The sequence below is a fragment of the Bacillus rossius genome (assembly GCF_032445375.1).
Source record: "Bacillus rossius redtenbacheri isolate Brsri chromosome 4 unlocalized genomic scaffold, Brsri_v3 Brsri_v3_scf4_2, whole genome shotgun sequence".
Lineage (NCBI taxonomy): Eukaryota > Metazoa > Arthropoda > Insecta > Phasmatodea > Bacillidae > Bacillus > Bacillus rossius.
Genome location: NW_026962011.1, coordinates 29,962,910 through 29,989,334, shown reverse-complemented (window position 1 = coordinate 29,989,334; position 26,425 = coordinate 29,962,910). Strand labels below are relative to the sequence as shown.

General features: G+C 43.4%; 1 protein-coding gene across 2 annotated transcripts in view; it reads right to left on the bottom strand.

The window, feature by feature from the left end:
- Nucleotides 1-26,425, bottom strand: part of LOC134542394 (out at first protein) — a 197,920-nt gene that overhangs the window by 37,862 nt on the left and 133,633 nt on the right. Inside the window, exon 5 of one of the 2 annotated variants that reach the window (XM_063386589.1) lies at nt 10,389-10,534. The exons of the other annotated variant lie outside the window; for it this stretch is intronic. Within the exon in view, the coding sequence (XP_063242659.1) occupies nt 10,413-10,534 (122 nt within the window). The 3' untranslated portion in view covers nt 10,389-10,412. Of the gene's footprint in view, nt 1-10,388; nt 10,535-26,425 lie in introns of those variants that run through there. 2 annotated transcript variants of the gene reach the window in all.

Below are 26,425 nucleotides of genomic sequence, written 5' to 3'. Positions count from 1 at the left end.
AGGCACATTCATATTTCAATGTTTTTGAAGCGCAACACTGTCCAAAGTACACTTATTCTTTAAGTCAGTCGATGTCGACAAACCCTTTACAGACCTTGGATCACCGTTGTGATTTACACTGAACGGAAAGGACTGAGAAACCCCAGGTTTGATCGATTAGCCCTGCAACCCCCCCCCCCCCCCTTTTTCTAAACTATACGTGCTATGAAACAACGACGCAATTGCGTCGCCTAGGCCAATAGTTACGATGCGACGATACAGACGTTTTTGTTACGGTCCAAATATATTTTATTTCAAAAAATTTGAGTATCACAGTACGGTTAAATGTACACAATTTTTAACCCTTCCAAAGTAGTTCAAACCATGGATGACGTATACATAAGGTCGAGACTTGTGTGCCCTTTGGACGCATGCTCGCTGATAAACCTCATCCCCGGCGCTCACAAGTGGCGCCATAAGGATAAGGATACGCGCTGCCAACAGGGACCACCGCCGCATGCTTGACTCGCCGTGTGCTGCGGAGGGGAAGGGCTGCATTATTCAAGGTGACGCGCTGTCGGGAAGGGGTAGAGAGCAGGAAAGGCCCTGCGAGGCGGACATCCATGTGGTGGCGGGAAACCCCGCTCAATAATGCAGCGTTATCGAAGTCTCCTGCGGCCTAACAAAACAAGGCCGACCTCTAACTCGTTGCTTACTGTTCAAGCAAACACGTTCAGAATTCATACTGTGTGTTATTAGCGAACAGTGTTTACAACGGCACAGGGATAAGATAAACACCCCACTCCATTCAACTAAAATTGTTCTCAGCGTACTTAAAGGCTAGTAGTTGGCATTGTACAGGCATAACGCTACTAGAGCAAAGCCAGTTGAACTTTAAGTACAAATCTGTATCCCCGCCATGTTTCCCAGACGTTTCTGTTGTTCAGTAAGTAATAGAATAAAAAAGTAAATGAAACTGAGCTTACATTAATAAAAATCACAGATATCATCTTGAGCACTCGTACAGTATAGTTTACGAATTGAAATCTTGCAATAAAGTCTTAGCTTTATATATTTATTTATTTGTTCATCAGACACACAGAGGCATCCTCTGGTCTGCTGTAAGGTGACGCTTGTCATCCGTACAGTGACGCTCTCTTGCTTGGCAAGGTATTACAATAAGACTCCCCAATCTAACATCTGATAAAAATTGCTTTTTTCTTCTGATTCGTGTAGATTGGAAGGCGTTTTATAAAAAACTGCAAACGTGGTATTTCTCCCTTCTCGGCAGGCGCAGGAGCATGACCAACAGTAGGTGGTTGGGCTGGTGATGAGACAACCACACAGTTCTCCCCCCTGCCGGCAGAGTGCAGCCTGCGACGCCGCTGTCTGGGCGCTCAGACGCCCGTCTGTCGCAGCGCCGGGACGCCACGTCGCCGATGTGGCATCGATCCGGCACCTCGGGGGAGGGGGCAAAGCAGCTCTTTTAACCCCCCACCCCCACCCCCTTGTACCCCACGGGCTAACTAGACCCACTCCGCGGTGGCAGCACCTCGACACAACCAGCGCCTGCCCACAAACACGACCGCAGGACGTGCGGAACAGCCGCCTCTGGTATCCTGGCGGCACGCTTCACGAACCCCACATGCGTAGTGTGTGGTTACAGCGAGGTGGTGCGGTGGTGCGCACTGGAAAACCGCATTTCCGAGGACGCGGGTTCGAATCCCGATTTCCAGGCCATCGCCGGGTTGGTACTACACCGCCAAACCTCTGGTCTTTATGTCCTTGGCTATTTCGTCTCTGAAGGCATAGTTGTCTACTACACGTCGTGGGGCCTTAAAAACAGTGCATCTGCAATCAGGAAAGAAGTCGATGGTGTGGATTTATAAAATTCAACACGTGCCATTTTACAGGTTTACAAATGGTTGAATCTAATATTTTTACAGTATGATTGAACAAAAAATATATATATGCAGCTTTCATATTGTGAACTTACATGGTCAGAACAGTTTGCTTTCTTCATGAGCAATAATTTTATAAAAAAAAAAAAGGGTACTTTTACACATTTACGTGAATTGGTACGTGCTACTTTCAATCTGAACAGCAATATCGGTAGCCTCTATTCTTTTCACGAACAAACAAGAACGGATTACCTCAATAAACTTTATTTTATTTTTTTTACCCTGCAAATATAAATTTCAGAGGGCCACACAAACAAAAACGAATAATCTAGAAAAATGTGTTTCTGCCGAAATTATATTTATTTACTGGATTTTATCGCCGCCATGCACGTAGAAAGCCGCGCTCATGTGGCGCAGCCAGCGCTCCCTAATCGCTCATATTAATTCATGAGCGACGTTTTGTTAAACCAATACGTTCCTATCTCGCTGTAATCTTAGCGGACACGCCTTCCTAAACCCTCCTGCGGATAATTAATTTACTGAGCCACACTGGGAACTAAAAATGTTCTTGAAGATAAATTATAGCTTATAAACGATTTACACATGAACCATTTTCACGATTTGACTGTAAGCTCAGATTTAATGACAAATCCGCAATAACTAGGTTCAATTACACTAATGATAATTTAATCCGCAAGTAATTAGACTCGCGATAATTTTCTTGTTTACTACCAATACGTGATAACTAGCGATGAATATATAATTCTATTACTAATTAGATTTAACTAATAATAGATACATTTCGTCTGAGGGGAAAAAATATTTTCCTGCTTGGCTCGACCAACGAATTGTCTGCTATCTCAGGATTAAAAGTATGTGGGTAGTAAGAAAACAGAAGATAGGTACTTATGGAAATTATAGCACGTATCATAAAACACGCAGAATAAACATTATCTTGGGTTGAATCGTTTTCGCGATAAATGAATAAGTAAATTAAATTAAGTTTAACGTCACGTTTGCATCGAGGTCACTGAATGGCGGAACGACGATATGGATTACATTGGTGGGGAAAAAAACGGGAGAGCCCCTTTCTCTTAAAAAAAAAAAACAGCCCAAAGAAACGTCCGCCAAGTTTTCGTTCCCCATCGGCAAAAGTGTTACAGGTTTGATCCTTTCAGGAATCGAACCCGGATCGTCCTGACGAAAGGAGAGCCGAGAGCTGTCAGCTGTGTAGCTTTGTTGTAGTTCCAGAGAACGGTTAGAGTCCCGCGTTGCATCTGCTGGCTCCCTGGGGGTCGTGATGGTATTTTGGTATTCATAAATACGAATACGAATGTATTCACAAAAAACATTTTATATAAATACGAATATGGACGTATTCGTACTTACGAATTACTTAGGTGTAAATACGAATACAGTTGTATTCGTATTTGCAGGTATAGCTAAATATTTATATTCGCATATTAGAAAATACATTAATAAAATATTCGAATTCGCGTATTAGTATTCGCCTCTTCGTATTCAACTTTTAGTAAATATCTGAATTTACCACCTTCGTTCACTTTCTTCTGAGTTCTAGACCACAATTTTGGGAAATATATCGGTCCATCCTCTCCTTAAATTATGGCTTTAAGTAATTAAAAACATACTAAATATTTCAATCAACTACAACATATTATACTGTTATATTTCAGGAAAAAGCGAGTTACACACGCATGTAATAAAACAATGAGTAGCTTAAACAAATATATTATCTTTCAGAGTTGAATCGAATCAGTTTCTTCAAAAATATATAAATATGGAATATAAATTAAACACAGTGATTTTAAAAGCAAAAGACGAACCATTTTCCAGTTTAACTATTCCATAACCTGTGCCTTATGTTGCACGAACTGAATTCCCAAATAACAATTTTTACATAGATATAAAATGTTGGTTTGTTTAGAAATAAGTGTAATCAAGAAATAGAGGATATTAAGAGTTATTTACTTTTAATTGCAATAATATGTTATTTAAATTACATGCCTGTAAATTAGAGGGGATTGTGTAAAAAGGTATCGTATACAATTATATTTGTATGAACACTAGAATCCATACAATTTACTAGTGGAAATAAGATATTTTTTTTTAAGATCTACTTGTAACACAGGTTTTCTTGCAGTTCAACTGTAGTTGACCGTTTCGTAGTGAAAGAAATCGCAGTAGTGTAGATGTTTAAGTTTCTTACGTTTGTTCAAATTTAATACTGGTTAATGTTGTTTAGGAGAGTCTTGATTACATAGCCAGCTCCTACAAAGAAAACAATGGTATTTTAAAAGATTAAAAAAATACTCAATCTACACTACGTGTAAGTGAATAACGTAAATAAGGGGGCTTCACTTCGTGCGCACGACGTGCGCATGCTACCTACCTAGATATTCTGTTCAGCGCGATATTAAACACTCAGGAAGCGAATCTACACGTACATAAACACAGGCGCGACCATAAGGAATCCGGCAAACGGCGGCCGAGGCGATGGCACACGATGAAAAGCTCCTGCTGGCTGAGAGCTGGTTCGACCCCCGTTTGACGGCCATGCGGATCCTGCAGTTTCGCATCCTGTTCAACGTGCGTGCCTGAGGTCACAGCCCCATGTTGAATCTCGAGGGTAGAAATGCTGCAATTGTAAACCTTTTTACTCCCTAAATTAAAGAAAAAAATGTATTCCGTGTGTTGAAGTTTTAGCTTAAAATAAATTAATAATTCACTTTTAGAACCTTATGGATGAAACTCTAGTGGATGTATCGATCTAAGATAGTGACAGCGTTCCGATGGAGACAGGACCTCTCGAATATGAATCTTTAGACTTTGGAGAGGAAACCGAAAGTCACCGTGGTCCTTATTCTCAGGACAATCTCAAAATCCACGCTACTTTGATTACAGACGAGTGTTTCAATGATGCTCACGCAGGCTGCGATATGCTAGAGCGTTACCCGACAATACTACAAATATTCAGGGGGTTCAACACACAAGCCGCCTCTGAGAACTCAGTAGAAAGGCTTTTCTTCAATACAATAATGATCAAAATACCAAAATCCATTCGACATTGCTAGCTAATTCATCATTCAACTCTTAAGTAAAGTGTACTATACAGAAACGGGGAAAAAATGGTGATTTTTTTATGAAGTTATTTATATCTTTCTTTAAAGAAGTAATTTAAGACCTCTATAGTTTGGTACAATATTTAACTGTCTCCAACTCTGAGGATAACTCTTATCCATTCAAATGTTAAAATATTACATCATATTAGTATTATTTTTATAGTTATATATACATATTAGTTATATTGTAACAAAAAAACTTTAATTTCATAACAAAGATTTTTGATTGTATTTTTTTTATTACTTAAAACTTTAAGGACATAAAATTTTTTTCCTGACGACGAGGAGGGACGACGAGAGGAGAAGGGGGAAGCAGAGGGAAGGGGGAGGACGGCGATGAGGAGGGGGAGGAAGAGGAGGGGGAGGAAGAGGAGGGGGAGGAAGAGGAGGGGGAGGAAGAGTAGGGGTAGGAAGAGGAGGGGAAGAGGAGAAGGAGAAGAGGAGGGGAAGAGGAGGGGAATAGGAGGGGAAGAGGAGGAGGGGAAGAGGAGGAGTGAGGAGGGGGTGAGGAGGGGGTGAGGAGGGAGATGAGGGGGAGTGGAGGAAGAGGGGGGGAGGAGGGGGAGGGGAAGGAGGTGGAGGTTTTGGGAGGTGGTGAGAAGGGGGAGGGGAGGAGGGGGTGAGAAGGGGGAGGGGAGGAGGGGGTGAGAAGAGGGAGGGGAAGGAGGAAGGTGGGAAGAGGAGGAAGAGGGGGAGGGGAGGAGTTAGAGAGGGAGGGGAGGAGGAAGAGGGGGAGGGGAGGAGTCGCGAGGCGAGGCGAGACGGACGTGTGTGCAATAAAGCTTCCCCGGGGAGATGTGATGTGTTCGCACGGCATCCAGGTCCGGCGAGGCAATGACGCTGACACGAGACCCGACAAGGCGGCACGGACTGTTCCCGATGACCTTTCAACCGTGCACGGCGATCCCCGCGCGGCAGTTACCGGGCAGGCGGGGGCGGAGGTCCTGGAAACGGTCCAAACTCACCCTCCCACCCGCCCCCTTACCATTCCACACGGCGGAATGAGAGCTCAAAATGAGGTCAGGGGTGGTCAAGACAAGCTTTCCTTCTACGCAGTTTTACTGATCACAAAATTGTTTTAAGGGGCCCGTATAGTTAGGGATTTAAAGGTGTTAGTGTGGCGGGATGTTAAGAGCGACGCAGGCTGGTACTTCTAGCGCTGTGTCGCCTCTGGACTGACGCGCAGTCTTCTCGTCGTGCACAACGCAACTATGAAATTCGGGCGGTAAACATATAACACTATGTATATGGCGGAGAAGTGAAGATAAAGGTGTAATGCTACTTCTTTGGATGCTTTCAAGAATCTTTACCTGGATTTTTATTCCTGAATATTATTATGATTACACGTGTTCATCCATTATCACTTTTCTAAAAAATACTGTTTAAAAACCAAATTCGGAAACATAACTGCTCATACGCCCTCAAGATATTCTTAAGCGGTTTTCGTAAACGGACACCACTCTGATATCTTGAGTAGTTTTCAAATCGCGTGTTTTTTTTCTGAAGCTTTGCACATCTTATAATCAGAGCCCTTACTCTTCAGCCACGAGCTCAAGAGTTTTCAACCCGTCTATCCGACCGCAAGTCTTACGCTACAGTTCCGGTCAGCACAATCTCAAAAGGTTCCCGAAGTACGCGTAGTAGCAATTCAATTGACTATAACCAAATTTATACATAAGAAGTTTGAAAAAAGAAAAGAAAAACCCGTTAAGTATTGCACGTTCATCAATTTAAGATATGTGAAAGAAATTGAGTATTGCATTTATTAACTGAATAACAATTCAGTTGTATGTAATAAAGTCATTATAGGAAATGTGGGTAAGCTCCACCCTTCCCCGCACTAATAAATTGGACTAAGAATTCGTGGTAGAAGCACAACCTTGTCGTGGAACGAAGTGGTGCAAAGGACGCACACCAGGAATCACCTTCGGGACGGCTGCTTGCGATAGGCCATCGACACAACTCTACTCGCCAGGCACGTAGCTGGCGTAGTTTTCCTGTGGGCAGCGCGCCTCTATGGGACTTTAAGCGGCTACCAGACAATTTTATGCTGGAATATTAAAGACAAAGTATCCTTGCACTTTCCTTTACAATTTACAAAACTGCGTGTAGATTTCGTTTAACTTTTTTTCACACTCCCAAAAAGTACATAGTGTAGACGAAAACGTGAAACGAAACTTGTATGGGCACAATTTTAATGACTGCTGGGCGGTTGGTACATGGCGCGTTCACACGCCGTTTGTCGACCTCAGCCGGGCGTCACCTCGAGTCTCCGGGGGGGCTCGCCGTCGACCCGTGTCACGGCAGGGCGCGGCGGGGTCACAGGTCATGCCAGCGAGGTCTGCACTAGTCACGTGGACAGACTGTCGCGGCAAACAGACAACTGCCGCTGCCTTCGGTGCGCGAAAAGCGAAACAAAACACGTGATTATGTCTGGAAGGAAACACGGCCTGATCCTCGACCCGACCGCAGAGACACACCTTCAGTGTTGCTGCACTTACCCAAATATCGAATACACGAACAATAACTTGAAAAAATATATTTTTGAGAAATTTGTATTAATTTCGATGCGTTACGTAATAAATTTAAGTAACATGAATATTTATTATATTTACCGTAATATATTTATACAAAATGCATTTACATTAGAGAAAGTATATTGTTACAAATACGTGTGAAATATGGTCTTATTTTAAAGAAAATTATTAAAAGTAATTGTTTCGCCTTTATTATTTAATCTAGAAAACTATAAAACGGCACATATCTTCAGACGACAGTATCTTTAGAGCTGTAGCGGGTAAAAAATCTCAAAAATTTATTAAGTTAGGTTTGGGTTTCCTCGCGAGCTCCACAATAACCTTACATCATTACTTGTTTGCTGGCGAGAGAAATTGCTCCGATAGCAACCACACGAGCAGCCAGGACCGCAGTTTAGGTGGTTTATTCCTCGGAAGATGGGAGGATGCGATAAGAAGAAAATAATAACTATCGCTCACTCTCACAGCCCCGCCCACCTGCAGCTGTTTCCCCCTTATCGGCCACGGCTGCGAGGCGGCTGTAAGGGTGACTCCAGCACGCGCCGTCGGGTTCCTTATCGCCTCTACACGCAAGGCAAGCAGTAGTTACATCGCGCCGCATGCAGCTATGCGACTAGTGGGAACTGTGTAGCCAAGTGCACTGCTGGGTGGCATGTATGCAGGCTGAAAGCGGTTCTGAGCATGTTCCACGGGCAGAACCAGACGAGGAATCTCTGTGAATGTCAGTTATCGATGGCACAACAGGTTGCGAAGTCAGTCGGGTAATCTCCGGTGGAACCGGGAGTTCCAGCTGTTAGCAACCACATGTGAACTTAAATATGGAAGCGAACCTCACGCTTTGCATGGTAGACTTTTCTGCCCTCATCCACCCTTCATCCGGGCGATCCTCTGTCTCCTGTGTTCTCCTGAGATATCACTGCATGCACAATGTAGTCTGCGTGTCTGTGTCGAGAGTTTCCCCCGGTGTCTGTTCAGGTGTTATCTGGATTCAACTAGGTTAGGTAGTCATTATTGGTTTCAATAACCGCCGTGGCTAGCCAATCCTGCACAAAGCACACGGTCCCCGGCGTGACTAAGTCCCTAATGAAGGAAGCGCCTAGCCCTGGGGAACACCAGGACAGACCAGAGCTGGGATGTCCGCGGACACTAGTAGCCGCGGTGTCCGAGACAGTGTTGTCGCCACGCGAGGCCGCCGCAGGGCAGCCACCCTGTTAGAAATTTACGGACTTTTCAACGAAGAATTAACCTCAAATGAAGAATTCTTCGTTCTTCTTAGAAACTAAATATTTTGTTTTGCGAGTTCTATGTTTCGTTCCAAACAAAGATAAACACGTGGACAAAAGAAGAGTTTTCTTAACAAGTTTTTGAAAGGTTTGTTAATATGCCGAGAAAATTTTTTGGATTCATGTTCCAAGTAAGTGAACTCAGCGTCCGTAAATTCACGAAGATATCAGTGAAGTTACGAAGATCCCTGGATGATGTGCATAACCAGAGTTCTTCGTGAATTTGAAGGTGACAATTTTTAACAGTGCAACCTCTAACTCACCGACTCGGGCGGGAAGTGAGTCCCTCCTCACGGACAATACAAGAGAAACGACCGAACGAAATCCCGGACAGCGGCCCGGCCCCATAACGGACGTTTTGCAAGTATAATCGCGGGTTCCACTGTCCGCGCCGTGAGCATATTAATGAGCTCGGAAGTGAAGCGCGACGTGAACGCCATTTGCGAGGCGACGTCGGGCAAAGTGGGCTTACCGCATTTTGGGATACCAACACAATTTTTTTTTCCAACCCACTGCCGGCCTGGTGTAGTGGTCAGCGTGCGGAACTTCCAGCCCTGCGGTCCTGGGTTAGGGTCTCGCTTCAGGCACGCGTGTTTTTCGCTGTCAGTCTGTTGGCTGTCCGCGCGAATCCACCGTCCCACTAAGCTCTACATTTCATATTTGTATCTTATTGTGCCTATTTATGCCACAAGAATAATCTTCCGGCAGCTTACAAGCTGAACTTACCAAAACTCACAGCCGATAAAGTTTCAGGTATTCTATAGAACAATGAGTTCCCGGTTTCGGATCCTGGATGTCATGAAAATGTGAGTAGTTTTTTTATAAACAACGATTTAAAGAGTTGCAAAGTGCCTGGTGTTAGAATCAGATGCCATCCAACGGGACAAATTGGCTTCACAGTTCCCCTGAACAGGTATCAAAGAGAACATAAAAACATTTATAAAACATGAAATAAGTTTGCTTAAAAATTTTACACGATGTTCACACAAATCTGCAGTAAAATACATCTCATTATTTCCTGACTATTTTAAAATTTATCTATGTTGTAATTTTTTGAGGAAAAAATAAAATTAAAACCAGCTTAGTTCTCTATCCACGAACTTTATTTGAAACAAAACCTTCTTAAGCCATATAATAAGTGTGTACGACAACACACTAAAACACCATATAAAAATGCTTTCACACTGGGTAGTAGCAGACTGGAGCATGACCTATCCGTCACCAGGGAATGCCCATGAACTATATAGGAATTCAAGTATGATTCCAACTTTCCCTTACCAATTCCAAGTTCCTGACTTTTCCTTGAATTATCATATTTGTTTCTAAAATGTGGACTACTTGTTTTTAATATAAAATTCTGAAGAAAATAAAGGGGCCAAATTAAAAAAAAAATATATTTTATCATTCCATTTGCAAACTTTTGACTACGGAAACAGCATTCAAATGGATATACGTAGGTACACGCGGTGTCGACCTACGTCATACCAGTCCCCAGAGACACGTGGGCTCGGAGCGCACTGCTGTCTCGCAGCTCGTCTGAGGGCAGGAGGCGGCCCGGGGGCTCGCGTGACGTCACGGAGACGTGAAGACAGGGCTGGCCACGCCCACGGGCACACAGCACCTGGCACGAAGGTGCGCGACGTCGGAGGAGGCGGGCCGGACAGACGACTGGCACCCGAGTTCGCGGGGAGAGCCTAAGATGCACACAAAGTTCTGCCATTTTCCGATTACACCCGAACAATTCACCTTCAGCCAACCTCGAGTTTATTTATATATATATATATACTAGCTGCCCGACCCGGCTTCGCACGGTTGTATTTATGGGGGGGGGGGGGGGAATGAGACCAAATCTCCTATTTACAGTTATAATAAATGAAATAAAATGAAAATTAATTAATTTTGACAAAAACTTAATACAATGCTTTGTAATGTACCGAAGAAAAAACGAATAGCACCGATGGTTTCCCGACTCTCAAGCACGCAACGTTGTCATGGAAACGAAGTACCCACTGTTTCCCGGGCTTAAACACCAATCAACATTGATAATCAGTTTATTATTAATTATAAATTATTAAGACTATTAATCGAAATAAAAACTACCCTATCTCTCAAGTTGGAAACAATTACACATAAATGCCAATTTTCATCGAAATCGGTTGACTTGGTAAAGAGTTCACTGGACCTTTTTAGAATTCAGATGTAGTTAGTAATTGTCTTCTTAATTTGAATAATTTATATCACTTTCAAATCCCGACCGACTTTGTTCTACCAGTGTATAGTTATTTACCTGTATATATCTAAAAATTGGTGGTCTGTATTTAATGAGTGATGAGGACTACACTAACAATGAAATAGTCGTTGCCATGGAGACGAATGAAGCATCAACAATGCTACAGCCGTTGCCGTGGTGATTTTCTGCGAACTCATACATACATCACATTAGAAAACTCTAAAATTATCAGATTAAGACCATTAATCGAAATAAAAACTATCCTATCTCTCAAATTGGAAAAAATTACACATAAATGCCAATTTTCATCGAAATCGGTTAAGTGGTTTAGGAGTCCATTGAGGACAAACATTGTGACACGAGATTTATATATATTAAGATTTATATTTCTCTGTTTATTTTAATGTAGCTATACTAACCTAACTAACCACCGTCCATAGTGTTTTAAAGTGTTTTAACGTAGCTAACCTTTCAGACCACTTTTAATATTTGAATTTATTTTTCCTGCGCAAAAATAAAACAAATACCGAAGTTGGCCGAAGGTGAATTGTTCGGGTGTAATCGGGAATTGCAGAACTTTATGTGCATCTTAGGTCTCCCGAGTCGCGGCCTCGTGAATCACGAGTTGGGCGCCGGCGACCAGTCACTGAGGAGTGGAACAGCACAGCTGCTCTCTAGATCGCAGGTTTCGCGCCTTGTTTTGTAGATTAAAAAAAAAATCAACAAAATGCATATTCCTTCTAACTGGCCGCACGGCCCGGCCAATAAGAAGATAAGAAGCCACTGACTGGTCAGCAGCCCCGAACAATCACAGAAGCCCATCTCCGATTGGCCAAACCAACGAGTCAACCAGAAAGAAAGAAAACCCACTAATTGGCCCACAGCTTTAGCCAATCAGGAAACACACATCTCACAGACAAGGAAAAACCAGGAAATCAAGGACACCCAATATCCTCAGTAGGATTCTACCTTGATGATGGCGACTACAAAGTAGTACGATACGTCGGTGAAATGTTCTGCATTGTCGCGGCTAGATCCAAAAAAGCCAAGAAACTTCAGTACAACCGCTTCTTTGGAGCGCTTCGCCAAATAGGATGACCCACTCGCAGTGAATGTCTATGAACCGCGAAAACGTATCAATAGATTATTCGCATTGATAAAAACTATATGTTGTGCCCCCAAAGTTATTTAAAAAAATGGATATCTACGATATTAATTCACAAAGCAATATTTGCGTCGTCATTTTCCAGAAAAATGAAAATAGAGTTAACAATTTTTACAAATTATATTAAAATGTATAAATGTTTAAAATATTATTCTGTTTTATACATAAAAAACATTATTCATAGCAACGGTACTAAAATTGAATCTGTCACTACATCAGTGTCAGCAATTTCCTTAAATTTAAAATTTGGCAAATAACTGATAAAATAAAATATTACACTACTCACAAATATTATATATTTCCCGCGAAAATGAACACCACAAATCGTGGGCGGGAACTAACTTCGCACAAGACATATGTTAAAGGTGAAATTTGACTTTCCTTGTTGTGAGACTCTTATAACTCTTGTTAAGCACTAAGTATTTTCTTGCAGAGCTTCATTTGAAGGTGTTTATTTCGTCTCGAAAACTACCCATTTCCGCCCTGCCAAGCCAAGCTTAAAATACACGTATATTCCAAAAGTGTGTTAAAGGTCTATCTGCAATATCCAAAATAATACAAAATGTCCATAAATAATGTTCCAGTTTCAATGGTAAATTATAACTGTTTAATTTAGACTATTAGCACCAAATCGTACATCAAATTGAAGCTAAACTAACTTAGTTTTTTTTTCTTCAAATGTTCAATATGTGCACCTTTAGTTACACGGAAAACATCCAACCTAAAGTTCAATTCTTCCCACACTTTGGTTAACACGTCCGGAGTAATGGAAGCAATATACTTTCAAATTCTGTGTCTTAACTATGGCGTATCATTAGGTAGACACGAACTTTTATAAAGCCCCAAAGGAAAAAAAAATAATCGCATGGCGTTATGTCAGGTATACGTGGAGGCCAGCGAAAAAAAGCTCTGTAGTCTCCACCATTACAACCAATCCAAACGGTCCGGGACTTCGACGTTCAACCACTCTCGTAAAAAGAGATTCCAGTGGGGAGGGGATCCATCCTGTTACCAAATTAAGTTTACAGGTTCACCCTCTACTAATTGGGGAACGAGCAATTCTTTTACACTGTAAGCGAGAAATCAATAAATCAGCTTTCGCGCATACGTTTATCTAAAACTGTTTGAGTTACTCTTTAATTGTAAACCTTGAACAACAGTAACGCTTACAGTTGATACTATTAAATTTTATAACGAGGACATTCTTTTATGAATATACTGGGTACTGTAGTTTTTCACGAACTCTGTAAACACTGTAAGCAATAACTGTGAATGATTGACGACATGAGCCAATGCAGGGCTATGCTGTACGGTAGAGACTGGAAGAATGCGTGATACGTAAACATTTTACCTCCGACTGCTTCTGCCATTGGTCCACAGAGTGTCTGGAGGACTGTGGGCAAGGAGAAATCATTATTCAAAGAAGTGACCAATCCACGATCATCCACCTGTATCGTCTCTAATGTCAGCAGCCAATGAACACGCCACATTAACCTGAGTGTGAAAGAGGACAGCGCAGTCTCTCCTGAAGATAACTGAAACCGCGAACGTTTTCGGTCCCAATGTACGCGCAAAGTAGGCTGCACTGCACATTCTACCTACTCGCGACAAGGGAACATATTTCTTGCGAATCTGATTTAATACAATTTCTTGGACATACACCATTGCAGTTTTGCCAGTTCCCGAAAAGATCGCAACATTTTTTTGTCATAGGAAACCTACTGTGTTCGTTGGTGTTGTTATCGTTGTGTTGTTCATATTATCTGTTCATCTTCATCGTAGAGCTGCGTTTTCCAGGTTTTGTTGTCTGCCTGCAAGTACTGTTATTGTTGAAACTGTATCATTATTATTAGCCCAATGTGTTCGTCTGCGCTGTTATTATTTGACTAAATTCCTTCCACTGAATTCTTGTGTTGCCTGATATTTAAGTTTGAATGTGTTCTTCTGAACTGTCGTCGTTGTGTTGTCCATAGTGCCTGTTTAGGTTCATCATTTGGTTTATCTGTTCGACATCAGCTGATTTAAGCTCGTTCTCTGTGGGCTTTGTGTTTTTTTTTTTTTTTCATTTTCATATTTTAATATGCGTTCTTGAATTTTTTTTTCCATGAAAAGCAGTGCAGAACAGTAAATGGCGTATGTCCAGGAAATTGTATTAAATCAGTATTCCCCATGGCATGAGTCATTTAAGGAAGGTTGCGACTTTGAACTGCGCTGGCCGCGTCACGGCACTTCGCCCGGGAGTTCAGCAGCCAGCTGCAGGAGCGGCTCCGAGGTTAGGTCCAGCCTCACGCGGAATGCTTCCCGCCTGCGAGCTCGAGTCGCAGGGTCCAGGTCCAGTGACTGGTAGCGTCCCTCCCAGGCCCTGGAGGGTTTGATGAGATGGAGGGGGGGAGCGCAGGCCAGGATTAACGCCGCCGGGGCAGCCGCGAGGCGCCGACGTTTAATAACCGCTTCCTCCGGATAACCGCCCGGAGCCGGAGCATATCACACGCTAATTTCGGAACAGCCCCGCGCTCCCGACCTCCTACACGAACGAAAAAAAAAAAAAAAAAAAAAAAAAAAATACGACCTATCTCTCTTCGCCGAGAGGCGAAAACGTTCATTAAACCTTCTCCCTCCGTGTGGATTCTTCCCTTTATTAGTGGGAAAATGTTACTCCTTGAAAAGGTAATTCACATGCGTAATTACTGAATGTATATTATCAAAGCCACAGCTGAATTACGCTATACCTACACTTAAATTAAGGAAGAATGCTGGTTTACAAATTATCCATGGATCTTCATAAATTTACGGTTACCTTCGTAAATTCACGGGTACACAGTTCACTTATTTGAACTGAAAAATACAAGAAAAATCTTAGTACATAAGTAAAACTTTCAAAAACTGGATAAGAATCATTAAAAAAAAATTATTTGTTTTTCTTGTGCGTTTACCACGTTTTTGCCGAAAAACTGAATACGGAAGTTAAAATACAGCGTATTTTCTACGAAGATCCAGTTAACTGAATTTACGAAGAACTCTTCGTTTATTTCAGGTGAATTCTTCGTTTAGTTGTCCGCAATTTTTCTGTAATCTCTAACACAGTCAGTGTAAAAAAAATTGGTTGTCTGTAAAGTAGGTTTACGGACGATAGTTTAACGTGACAACGTCATAACAAAACATTGATGAAATGATTGCATACTTTTATGAATAAAATTGAATCATTTTTATTTTAATAATAAAAGAATAAATACTTGACATTATACTAGTAGGTAATCGGATTTTTAAAATACAAGAATAATTAACCTTTATTGCAGAAATTTTTGTTGTAATAAGCAATGAAAACAACATTAACTTTTCACTTCAATTTATAAACAGTCGACGAAACAGTTCACGTGTAGATGACTTGTAATTAATTTTAAAACCTGGCGTTTAGCTATAAAGTTTAAATATAATTATGAACACGTTTTCATATAAATAAACTATAATCAAATATCTATCATCAATTATATGTATCACCATTATTTTTTAGTCAATTGTAACATAACCTATTATTACTGCACTCGCCGACAGCGTAACGGAATACAGCGTAACGGAACAATGAGCGTAACGGGACACTTTTTCGTGCGTGCAGCCGGCGTTCATCGATTTATTAGACGTTGTCACGCCAAAAAAAAGGCAGATCATGTTCAGATTGGTTCCCTGAGTGCATGGCAACCGCGGTTTTAGCGGCGGGCCGTAACAGAAGGTGATGTTTCTTATAGCGCGCTGCCACTTCTCGTCAATGCCTTCTGTCAACTCCTCGTTCTTCAAGCTCATTTCAGAGGTAACCAAAAGTCTTGAGGTCTTCAACTATAGGTTCTCTTTCAGTTCCTACTTCAAGACCGATTCTCTAGGGGCTCAAGTGTCCAGGTCGCCATTCTGTAGTTATTATTTTTTTTATTAAGAACTCTAACTGTTCAAGCATCTCCAAAGAAATTATAGCCATTGTATTTGTTCATTCTTTTCATAATACTTTATGTAGAGGGCCTATATAGAGCGTATATAATGCAGACCTGCAATTCTTGACACACTTGAGGTCAAAATGCTAGTCAGCCGCCTGCGTAGAGACCCGGTCGGACACAACTGCGCAGTCAGGAGCCTCGCAGCCGCCCGGCAGTGGTACTCGAGGGGGACCCGCCCGTGGCTAAACGAGTATCGACAGCTCTAACTTGAGCCCCTGGCGAGGTGCAGTGTTCCCGGCGCAGGCAGACGGGAGGAGGGAGGGAGGGAGTGAGGGAGGGTTACTGCTCCACGGGGATCCCTGCTGACGGGCCTTCCCGCGCAGTTAGCGCCGGCGCCTCCACTACCCCCCCCCCCCCCAAGCGAGGATCGATGCCCGCGGCAGGAGGGCGTCCAAGGTCGCGACCCCCGCCTCACCACTTTTTTTTTCTCTCCTAATCTAACTAAAACTAACTCTGGGTTAAGGGCCTCCGGTCGAAGCCGATACGCCTAATAACGAGAAAGGGGTAGTAGCATCCATCGTGTGCTTTTGTTCGGGGACTGGTCAGCCATGGCAGAAATTGGTACCATGACTAACTCCCCTGTCTACAACTAGTAAAGTCGGGCCTAGGTAAAACCTGCATACGCACAGGGGAAACCACATGTTCTCATTCATGCGGGGTTGAGTAATGCAAGGTTCAGTACACGTCAAGGAGGATGGTCTGAAAGATGAGTTGCAGCCATGCTGGGGTCGGGAGCTTGGACCCTGTGGTCCGCACTGGTGCTTGGAAGCGTCTGGGTTGGTCACCCTCCAGGCTGCCAGTCAACACGTGTGCGTGAACTATGGATATGAAGAAGGTGTTGTGTGCACTCTAATAATTTATATTGTAAGATACTTTTTCGCTATTACAAACCTGTTTTGTTGCTAAACACATTTTGTTCAGGTAACAAAAAAAAAGGTTACTTACATAAAAAAATACGGTTTGGGTAAGCCTAAACTTCGTTGACAACAAGAAAAAATGTATTTCATGTTAATCAAACAAGTATTTATGTTCACGGATAAGAGGTATAGGAAATATTTAAGCTACTCCAATACATTTTTGAAACACGCGTAATCCTGTGTTGAATATATACCTTTATTTACTAGTGTTTGACCACGTCTTCAATGGAATATCTAAAACATGATTCATAACCCTGCTGTAAATGTCTAAACAAATTGTCACGATTCGAATGCTAACACCGGAGTCAACCTCAGGGTTGCGAATCAGGCTACGAGTTGCGAAAAAAAAATGCAAAAGAATGTAAAAGTAGGTATGCAAAAAAATATGTAAACGTTTACAAAAGTATTGGAATGTATACGAAATCATGCCTTAATTATGTAACCAGCTGTAAATATGTTTAGATTCGAAACTTAAAAAAAAAAAAAAAAAAAAAAAACACGCCATGGAGCAATATTCGTTACATACGTGAACTCCGTTACTTACTCGCTGCCATTACCCCGTGATTCTGTTATTACTCTACCGACTATAAAAAAAGTTTCAATTAAAAAACAAAAACCTTGTAGTTGGTAAAACCCACGTAGGTTCTCCGGGGGTCGTCCTATAGTCGCGGCAATCCGAGCCGCACGGCAGCCCATTAGCGAGACCGGACGCCGCGCGGAAATGTTCCGTGACGTGTGTATCTGGTTTTTGGAAAACCCGGCCGCGCTACACGTGTGCGCCGGTGCGGGGGTGCGGGTTTGCTGAAGTGGCGTGGAGTGGGGCGGTTGTTCCCAGCTACAGCGCGGCGCAGCCAGATGACTAATTAATCATCGGAAGAGGATGCAAGAGGGGAAACGATGCAGGTGGGTTGGCAGAGAGGAGATTGGAAAGGGGAAGGGAGAGGGGGAGAGGGTTTGTGCACGGCTGGATGAAGCCCGAGGGCGTAGCGACCATTTGCATAAGTTGATAGAACAAAATACTGGCGCGCGAAAATAAATTGCTGAGCGTTGCTGAAGGGGGGCGAGGGGGTGGTTCCGGACGGAAAAAAAGGAAGAGGGGGGGGGGGGTTTAGGGGGTGAGGACTAGGCCGAGGGGCCGCGCGCTTGAAGTACCACGAAGAAACGCCACCGGCAGCTCATCACGAGCGCAAACAGCCCGAGGCGCAGAAGGGGTGGCAGGTGGAAAACTGAAGATTCGAGGGCCTTTTTTTTTTATTTTTTAACCTCCATGCGGATGAAAAACAAGTGCAGCCCCCCGAGGCCGGGGTGGGAGGGCTTATCTGATCAGCGGCCAGCTCCGTGTTTACCCGGAGCGGTGGTAGTCGCTCGTCAGAACTGTCTCGGGATAATGATTTAAGTTAACAAACTGTTTTTTTTTCTCCCCCTACCCCAAACTGTTCTTTTCCATTACCCGTCAGCTCAACCGAAAATTGATAGCGAGCGAAAACACTGACTCCTCCCCCTTTCTAAATGAGGAAAAAAAAAACTATCAGCACATCCACCGGCGGAAAAAAAAAAACATTATTTTCATCGCCACAAGGCGATTTAACAATTAATTTTTTCTCTGACCTTGCTCGAAAACTGAAGAGAGGATATTTATGGCACGAGCCTGAGACGCTGGTACAACAGAGTCTTCATAACGAGAGCCAGACAATAAGCAGTGTCGGAATGCTGGCCACGAAACCTGTCTCCTGACCGACACAGATGCCAGGTCGGGAGTCGGCGTTATCACTCGCGTCGCCTCGTTATCAGTCGTCTCCAGTGCCGCGTGACTTCGTGCGAGCGAGGAGAGACAAACTGCTACCGTTACACTTCCACTAGGTGCATGGTCGTCTTTGTGACCAGCGCCCACAGACATTTTTACTATCAAGCGATAAACGTTAAGCTATATGCGACAAAGGAGTTACAAACACACTTATGCATTTAAAAACAGCGAATACATATCGTGGTGTTTCTGTTTTGATAGTTATTTACTATTTTCTTCCCGACGCTTCAAAATCTGTAGATAACCCACTTATTTCATAATAATAACTAGAGTGTGTCCCCATGCGAATAATCACAAAGTGAGTTTTTCTTTAATTATCACATCACGTAATAAAAATGTTATCATCAATCTTGAAATAGTTATTGAATGTGAAAGAATAAATAAATAAGATTATGTACGTGGTGCATAGAAGTATTGGTAGAAGTGGTGTAGGTAGAAATGGAAGCTCCCCTTATATTGGTTGCATTTGTTTGTGAAAAAATGTGGTTTTATTGATATATCTCGTCTTCCATCATCGTAATGAGATAAAATATACATCAGTATTTAAGTATAATCATAAGGTTTAAAAAACAAAACGTTGCATCAAAATCGTTAGAGTAGTTTTTGCGTGATACTAGAACAAACAAACGCACAAATATTCAATAATAATAATAAATACATTAAATCAAAATAATAAAATAAAATATTATATTTCAAACAATTTTTAACTCAATTATAAAAAAAATCTGTATATTGGTAACAATTTTATATGGATTAACTGAGTGGTTTTTGCGAAAATGTTTGAATTCTTATTGTGTTTATATATATATATATATATATATATATATGATAATAAAATCAATATGGCCATGAATATCAAATTAACAGAGACCCTAAAACCTCGAGGGTGGTTGGCACCAGGCAATAAGTCGCTTGCTATAAACGAATTATATCCTGTATCAACCATCTGATTCAAGAAACTGTGCTTCCGAACTGAGGTGCCGTCACAGTACGACGCTGAATAACACGCGTGTGCAGGTAGGGCTTCGCCGTCTTCTGTGCTCATGTCCGCTGCGAATGCACGTAAGAAGAAGGGGGCAGAGATGGAGGCAGAGAAGAGGCGAGAGGGAGACAAAGAGGGAAGAAGAGAGGAGGAGAGCGAGGTAGAGAGGAGAGAGGGAGACGGGAATGTGCAAGTGCCTCAACCCTCCTTCGTCGAGGACCCCCGGTCACTTGTCTGTCGAGATTTATTGTTCTCGGGGCTGTTGCGGGCCCGAAAACTTGGTCATGAACCCTGCCCCCCGCGCGAAGAGCCACGAGGCGACAGCAGGTCGAGGGGCGAGGCAACTTCGATTCCAGCTAATCTGAGATTAAGTCTGGAGCCTCGACAACCCGGTAACCCTCCCCCCCCCAACACTCCCCTGCTGCCGAGAGGGTGAGGACCATCCCCGTGACGTCTACTCTCTACCCTCAACTCCACCCCGCCCTCACGACACTCGGGTACACTCCAGCTCGCAGGAGAATAGCGGCCCGCGAATTATCCGGACAATTTGCGAATCGAATTGCAGACAACCTATTTCGGTTTTTCATCCTGGCGAGCCCTTATTTCAGTGCCCCTCCGCAGTGCTGTGGCCCTCCGGCATGCATGTCTCGGTACGTTAGGGCGAGGTTCCAAGACGTGCGGGCAAGGTAGCGAATGAGCACTGCCTTGTTGGGATACAACAGTAACCTAACCCGTATACCGGTAAGGCAACAAATCGGCAACCGTTTTAAAAAGACCGTGACCTGCGCGATACTAAAAACTAGTTTCAACGCATTCTAGCGGACATTTCGTAGTCATCGCACAAAAAAATTGGTTGTCTGTAAAGTTGGTTTACGGACGATAGTTTAATGTGACAACGTCATAACAAAACATTGATGAAATGATTGCATACTTTTATCAATAAAATTGAATCATTTTTATTTAATTATCACTATTTTATATGGATACAAAGAAGTGAAATGAAATCTACAATTTAATTGATAAATTTACCTTTTTTGCACTCATTAATTCAAATATGTTTATTACTTTAACGAAGAGATTATTTTAACTATAACTTTTATACATGTTTGCTATTTAACTTTTTCCAATCATTGTTATTCTGTTAAGGATAGGACGATGATAGGAAAAGTATAAAAAGAATGGGAGTTTCAAGTTGAATGTGCCCCGATAAAGTCAAATCGATGATTGTTCCAATCGAGTGGAAGAGAGATAGATGCGGCGCAAGCGTACAATGAGCGTAACGGGACACAGCGTAACGGGGCAATGTGCGTAACGGGACACTTTTTCGTGCGTGCAGCCGGCGTTCATCGATTTATTAGATGTCACGTCAAAAATAGGACAGCCATCATAATTTTCACCAAGTACTTTTTAAGTACCAACTATTTCTTGTTGTGGCCATTTAAGTGTACAAAATGTATTCCAAGATAGTTTCGCTATCACAGAAATTCATTTGAAAAACCAACACGCTCGGTACGTCTCCCGATGATCACAAACGTGATTGTAAACGAGTTAATGGCGCCAGACGCGGGTCCGACATCTGCGCATGCGTGGAATTTGGGCAACAGATCGGAAACGGATAGACACCAAAATCAGTTTCCACAAAATAACGGACTGGCCGTGTCCTGTCGTGCACTAGGAATACAGTTAGGGTACAGGTGTAGCGTATTCAACACCTAAACTCTTATCTTAGTGTCTTGGAATACCGGCCTCCATATGCTTTGGGGTATGGGTTCTTTAGGTCGGGGCTTTTATTGTAAGAAGTTCCCTCCCGCGCATCGCGGCTGTAGCAGGGTGGTCTGGGGTAATGGCTGCAACTGTGGCCAGGGATGTCAGCTTGAGGAGTACTGTACAGGAAGACCAGCGTAGGTGGCGAGATAGAGTTGGGAAAACCTGTGCGCTAGTTTTTCAGAGAACTGTATATAATAAATAATGAAACAGGGTTGGAAAACAGGAAGGTTATGTTAGTTCGTTCGAAAACGAGTGCTTTGTGCGAGTTATGAAGGTTAGTATGAAATGTGTTGGGTTGCTGCTGTTTGTGCAACCAAAACTTCAATAATTATTTAGAGGTTTGAGCTATTTTCGCCACATCATGTTCTACACTCCTTAACTGAGAACAACCCTGAATAAAATTATAATAAGTATTTCAACCGCTAAGTCAGATACGCTTGAAAGGACGGGAACTCAAGATCATGGTGGACTCAATTTTACAAAGTAATAAAACATTTGAATAAAGTACAAAAATTTTTAAATAAAATTTTGTAATGAGAATTTTAGGAATAGATTTAATGGTTACAAGTTATCAAGACGAAAGTGTAACTGAAAGACGCCATCTTGGTTTCAGAATTTTTTGCCATACTTTTTCATATAATTTAATATTTAAAAACAATGTTGGCTCTGTTTTACCATAGTAAATAAATTGAATTTCTTGTTAGTAATAGTGACCGACTGCTAAATATTGTTCCTCTTTTTAAATTATTTATTTATTTATCGACTTTAAACATAAAAATCTCTCTACATTAGCATTGAATATTCAAAATAAAACAATAAAAAGTAGTAAAATAATAATTGAAATAAAACAAACTTGATTGTTCACTAAATATACAACGATGAAAGATAAACAGAAAACCAATTTAATGGTAACTCGGAATTGGCATACACACCTGCTGCTATGTAATTAATGTAAGGTTAGAAGTCACAAGTTGCCAATATAGGACAAATGAGAGATAGTATTACATTAATGCCAGTCTCACTCGCACATGGGCTATGGCAGTAGGTAGTCCGCGCAGTAGTCATACTGAGCAGTGTTCCAGAGAGGCTTCCTCAGCCTGGTTGAAGGTTGCTAGGTTATCAGACTGCCTTGTCGCCTGGTGCAGTTCCAGAGCTGCTGCTCGTGACTACGAGACATCCTGATAAGCTTCTGGATGGATGTACGGGGATTGCCAGTATACAGTTGCGTGTAGATAGTGTCTCATGGCTACGATAGCTGTGTAGATAATGCAAATTGGCCGACAGATTGCGAGGAGATACCGGCTGCAGTGCGTGATAAGTAAGAATCAGCGTGTGAATATTTCGTCTTCGTGTGAGTTTGAACAATTTCAACTCCTGATAGTATTGGTGTTTATAATTAATATTTTTTTTTCTTTCAGAATTATACACAACTGTAATAATACTGTCTCTTCACGGTTTTTCGAACAATAAACAATTGGTAAAATTTAAAACGTATTGAAACTTATTATAACTATAGACAGCTAACAAGCCGGGTGGCACCACTCTGGCAGGTAGGAACCACTCTGGCAGGTAGGCACCACTCTGGCAGGTAGGAACCACTCTGGCAGGTAGGCACCACTCTGGCAGGTAGGAACCACTCTGGCAGGTATGCACCACTCTGGCAGGTATGCACCACTCTGGCAGGTATGCACCACTCTGGCAGGTAGGCACCACTCTGGCAGGTAGGCACCACTCTGGCAGGTAGGAACCACTCTGGCAGGTAGGAACCACTCTGGCAGGTATGCACCACTCTGGCAGGTATGCACCACTCTGGCAGGTATGCACCACTCTGGCAGGTATGCACCACTCTGGCAGGTATGCACCACTCTGGCAGGTATGCACCACTCTGGCAGGTATGCACCACTCTGGCAGGTATGCACCACTCTGGCAGGTATGCACCACTCTGGCAGGTATGCACCACTCTGGCAGGTAGGCACCACTCTGGCAGGTAGGCACCACTCTGGCAGGTAGGCACCACTCTGGCAGGTAGGCACCACTCTGGCAGGTAGGCACCACTCTGGCAGGTAGGCACCACTCTGGCAGGTAGGCACCACTCTGGCAGGTAGGCACCACTCTGGCAGGTAGGCACCACTCTGGCAGGTAGGCACCACTCTGGCAGGTAGGCACCACTCTGGCAGGTAGGCACCACTCTGGCAGGTAGGGACCACTCTGGCAGGTAGGAACCACTCTGACAGGTAGGCACCACTCTGACAGGTAGGCACCACTCTGACAGGTAGGCACCACTCTGGCAGGTAGGCACCACTCTGGCAGGTAGGCACCACTCTGGCAGGTAGGCACCACTCTGGCAGGTAGGGACCACTCTGGCAGGTAGGCACCACTCTGGCAGGTAGGCACCACTCTGGCAGGTAGGCACCACTCTGGCAGGTAGGCACCACTCTGGCAGGTAGGCACCACTCTGGCAGGTAGGCACCACTCTGGCAGGTAGGCACCACTCTGGCAGGTAGGCACCACTCTGCCAGGTAGGTACCACTCTGGCAGGTAGGTACCACTCTGGCAGGTAGGCACCACTCTGGCAGGTAGGCACCACTCTGGCAGGTAGGAACCACTCTGGCAGGTAGGAACCACTCTGGCAGGTAGGAACCACTCTGACAGGTAGGCACCACTCTGCCAGGTAGGCACCACTCTGGCAGGTAGGCACCACTCTGGCAGGTAGGCACCACTCTGGCAGGTAGGAACCACTCTGCCAGGTAGGCACCACTCTGCCAGGTAGGTACCACTCTGGCAGGTATGCACCACTCTGGCAGGTAGGCACCACTCTGGCAGGTAGGCACCACTCTGGCAGGTAGGCACCACTCTGGCAGGTAGGAACCACTCTGCCAGGTAGGCACCACTCTGACAGGTAGGCACCACTCTGACAGGTAGGAACCACTCTGCCAGGTAGGTACCACTCTGGCAGGTAGGCACCACTCTGGCAGGTATGCACCACTCTGGCAGGTATGCACCACTCTGGCAGGTAGGCACCACTCTGGCAGGTAGGCACCACTCTGGCAGGTAGGCACCACTCTGGCAGGTAGGCACCACTCTGGCAGGTAGGAACCACTCTGGCAGGTAGGAACCACTCTGACAGGTAGGCACCACTCTGACAGGTAGGTACTGCTTTCCTGGCGCGCCGGGGAGACGGAGACCTGCGACATCTCCACTGGTCGCTGGCCGCGACACAGCTCCGTCCTCGCCAGGAACACGAGTGGACGCGACAGAGAAGGAGCGACAATGGACCGACGATAACTCTCCTGCAAATTGCTATCGACAGAACTGCGAGAGCGGTGGAATGAGAAGGGATGGAAAAGGGGGGGGGGAAGTGTTTCTGGCGAACAGGCGAGCACAATGCAGTCTCTCGGACTGCGAGTTAACCTACCTACCTTCCCTTCCCTTCTCCATAACAGCGCAGTGCCCTTGGACGTGGTAGTGTTCGTGTAGATTCACGCGCCTCGCGCCCAGAACAGACTCCCACCAGGAGACTCCAGGAAAACAATGCCAAGAATGTGTAATCGCTACGAGCAAGTGCAACCAATACATCCAATTTCAAGAATTTTGATACTAAAAAAAATGGGAATAAGGAAAGTATAATTCACGGTGTTTATGGCTCGTTCTCACACGCCATGTTTATTTTTTTTTAAATTATTGTTATTTTTTTTAAGGCTATCTATAAAATTTTATTTCGACGACTTGGGGAATTCACTTCGGGATTAGACTCGGTGAGTTAGTAGTGTACCTTTGGGGCGGTCACCCTTCAGATAATAAAGAGCACTGGCCAGACAATTCCAAGATAAAAGCCTTTGCAAATTTAAGCACAGTTTATAAACTAGTTAAGCTTCCCTATAGTCAACGGCGCAGTGGCCTGGGTAATAGAGTGCTTATTTGCCGCCCAGCCTCGGGTTTAGGTTCTCACTGAGGGTAATTATTTAATAACTTCAAGTATATAATAAATATCTTTTTAAAAATGGAAATTTTAATATAAATTATTTTATTTAACAAAACTATGTTATTTGATAAGTGATATTTAGATTATGTGATAGTTATATTACTATCTATACGCAGATTTTTATTTACTAAAAATTTCTAAAAAAATACTGTCAGTGAGAATCGAAACCTAAGCAAGTACACCACCTCCCAGGCCACTACGCCATTGGTTACAGGGAAATTTAACTTAGTTTATGAACTGTGTTAAATTTGCAAAGGCTTTTTCTCTCGGAATCGTCCGGCCAGTGCGTTTTATCTTGAGGGATGAACAACCTAAAGGTGCACCACTAATACACAGAGTCTCATCCCAAAGTGAATTATCCAAGTCGTGCCCCTCCCTTTGCAAGTGAATATCCATTGAGAATATATTTGTGGCAGAACAACAAATTCAAGAGAAATAACGGGTTAAAATTTTTATAAATATACCCTTAAATAAAAGTAACGTCGAAAAAAAATGAATAAATCAATATGGAATGTGCGATAGAGCCTTGCTACTGTTTCGCCCGCACGACTCGGAAACACGCGTGGCCACGTGGCTGTGGTTGCGAGATCTGGCGTTAATTGGCTTGTACCAGCGAACCACACAACCGCGGGGGAAGATAGATCTGCTCGAGTGAGAATGCGTGTGACTTTCGGCAGGTTCCTGGAAGAAGTTATTGAAGTAAGCTCCGTTCGGTCATTAAAAAAAAAACTACATATCAACTTCACATTTTCACA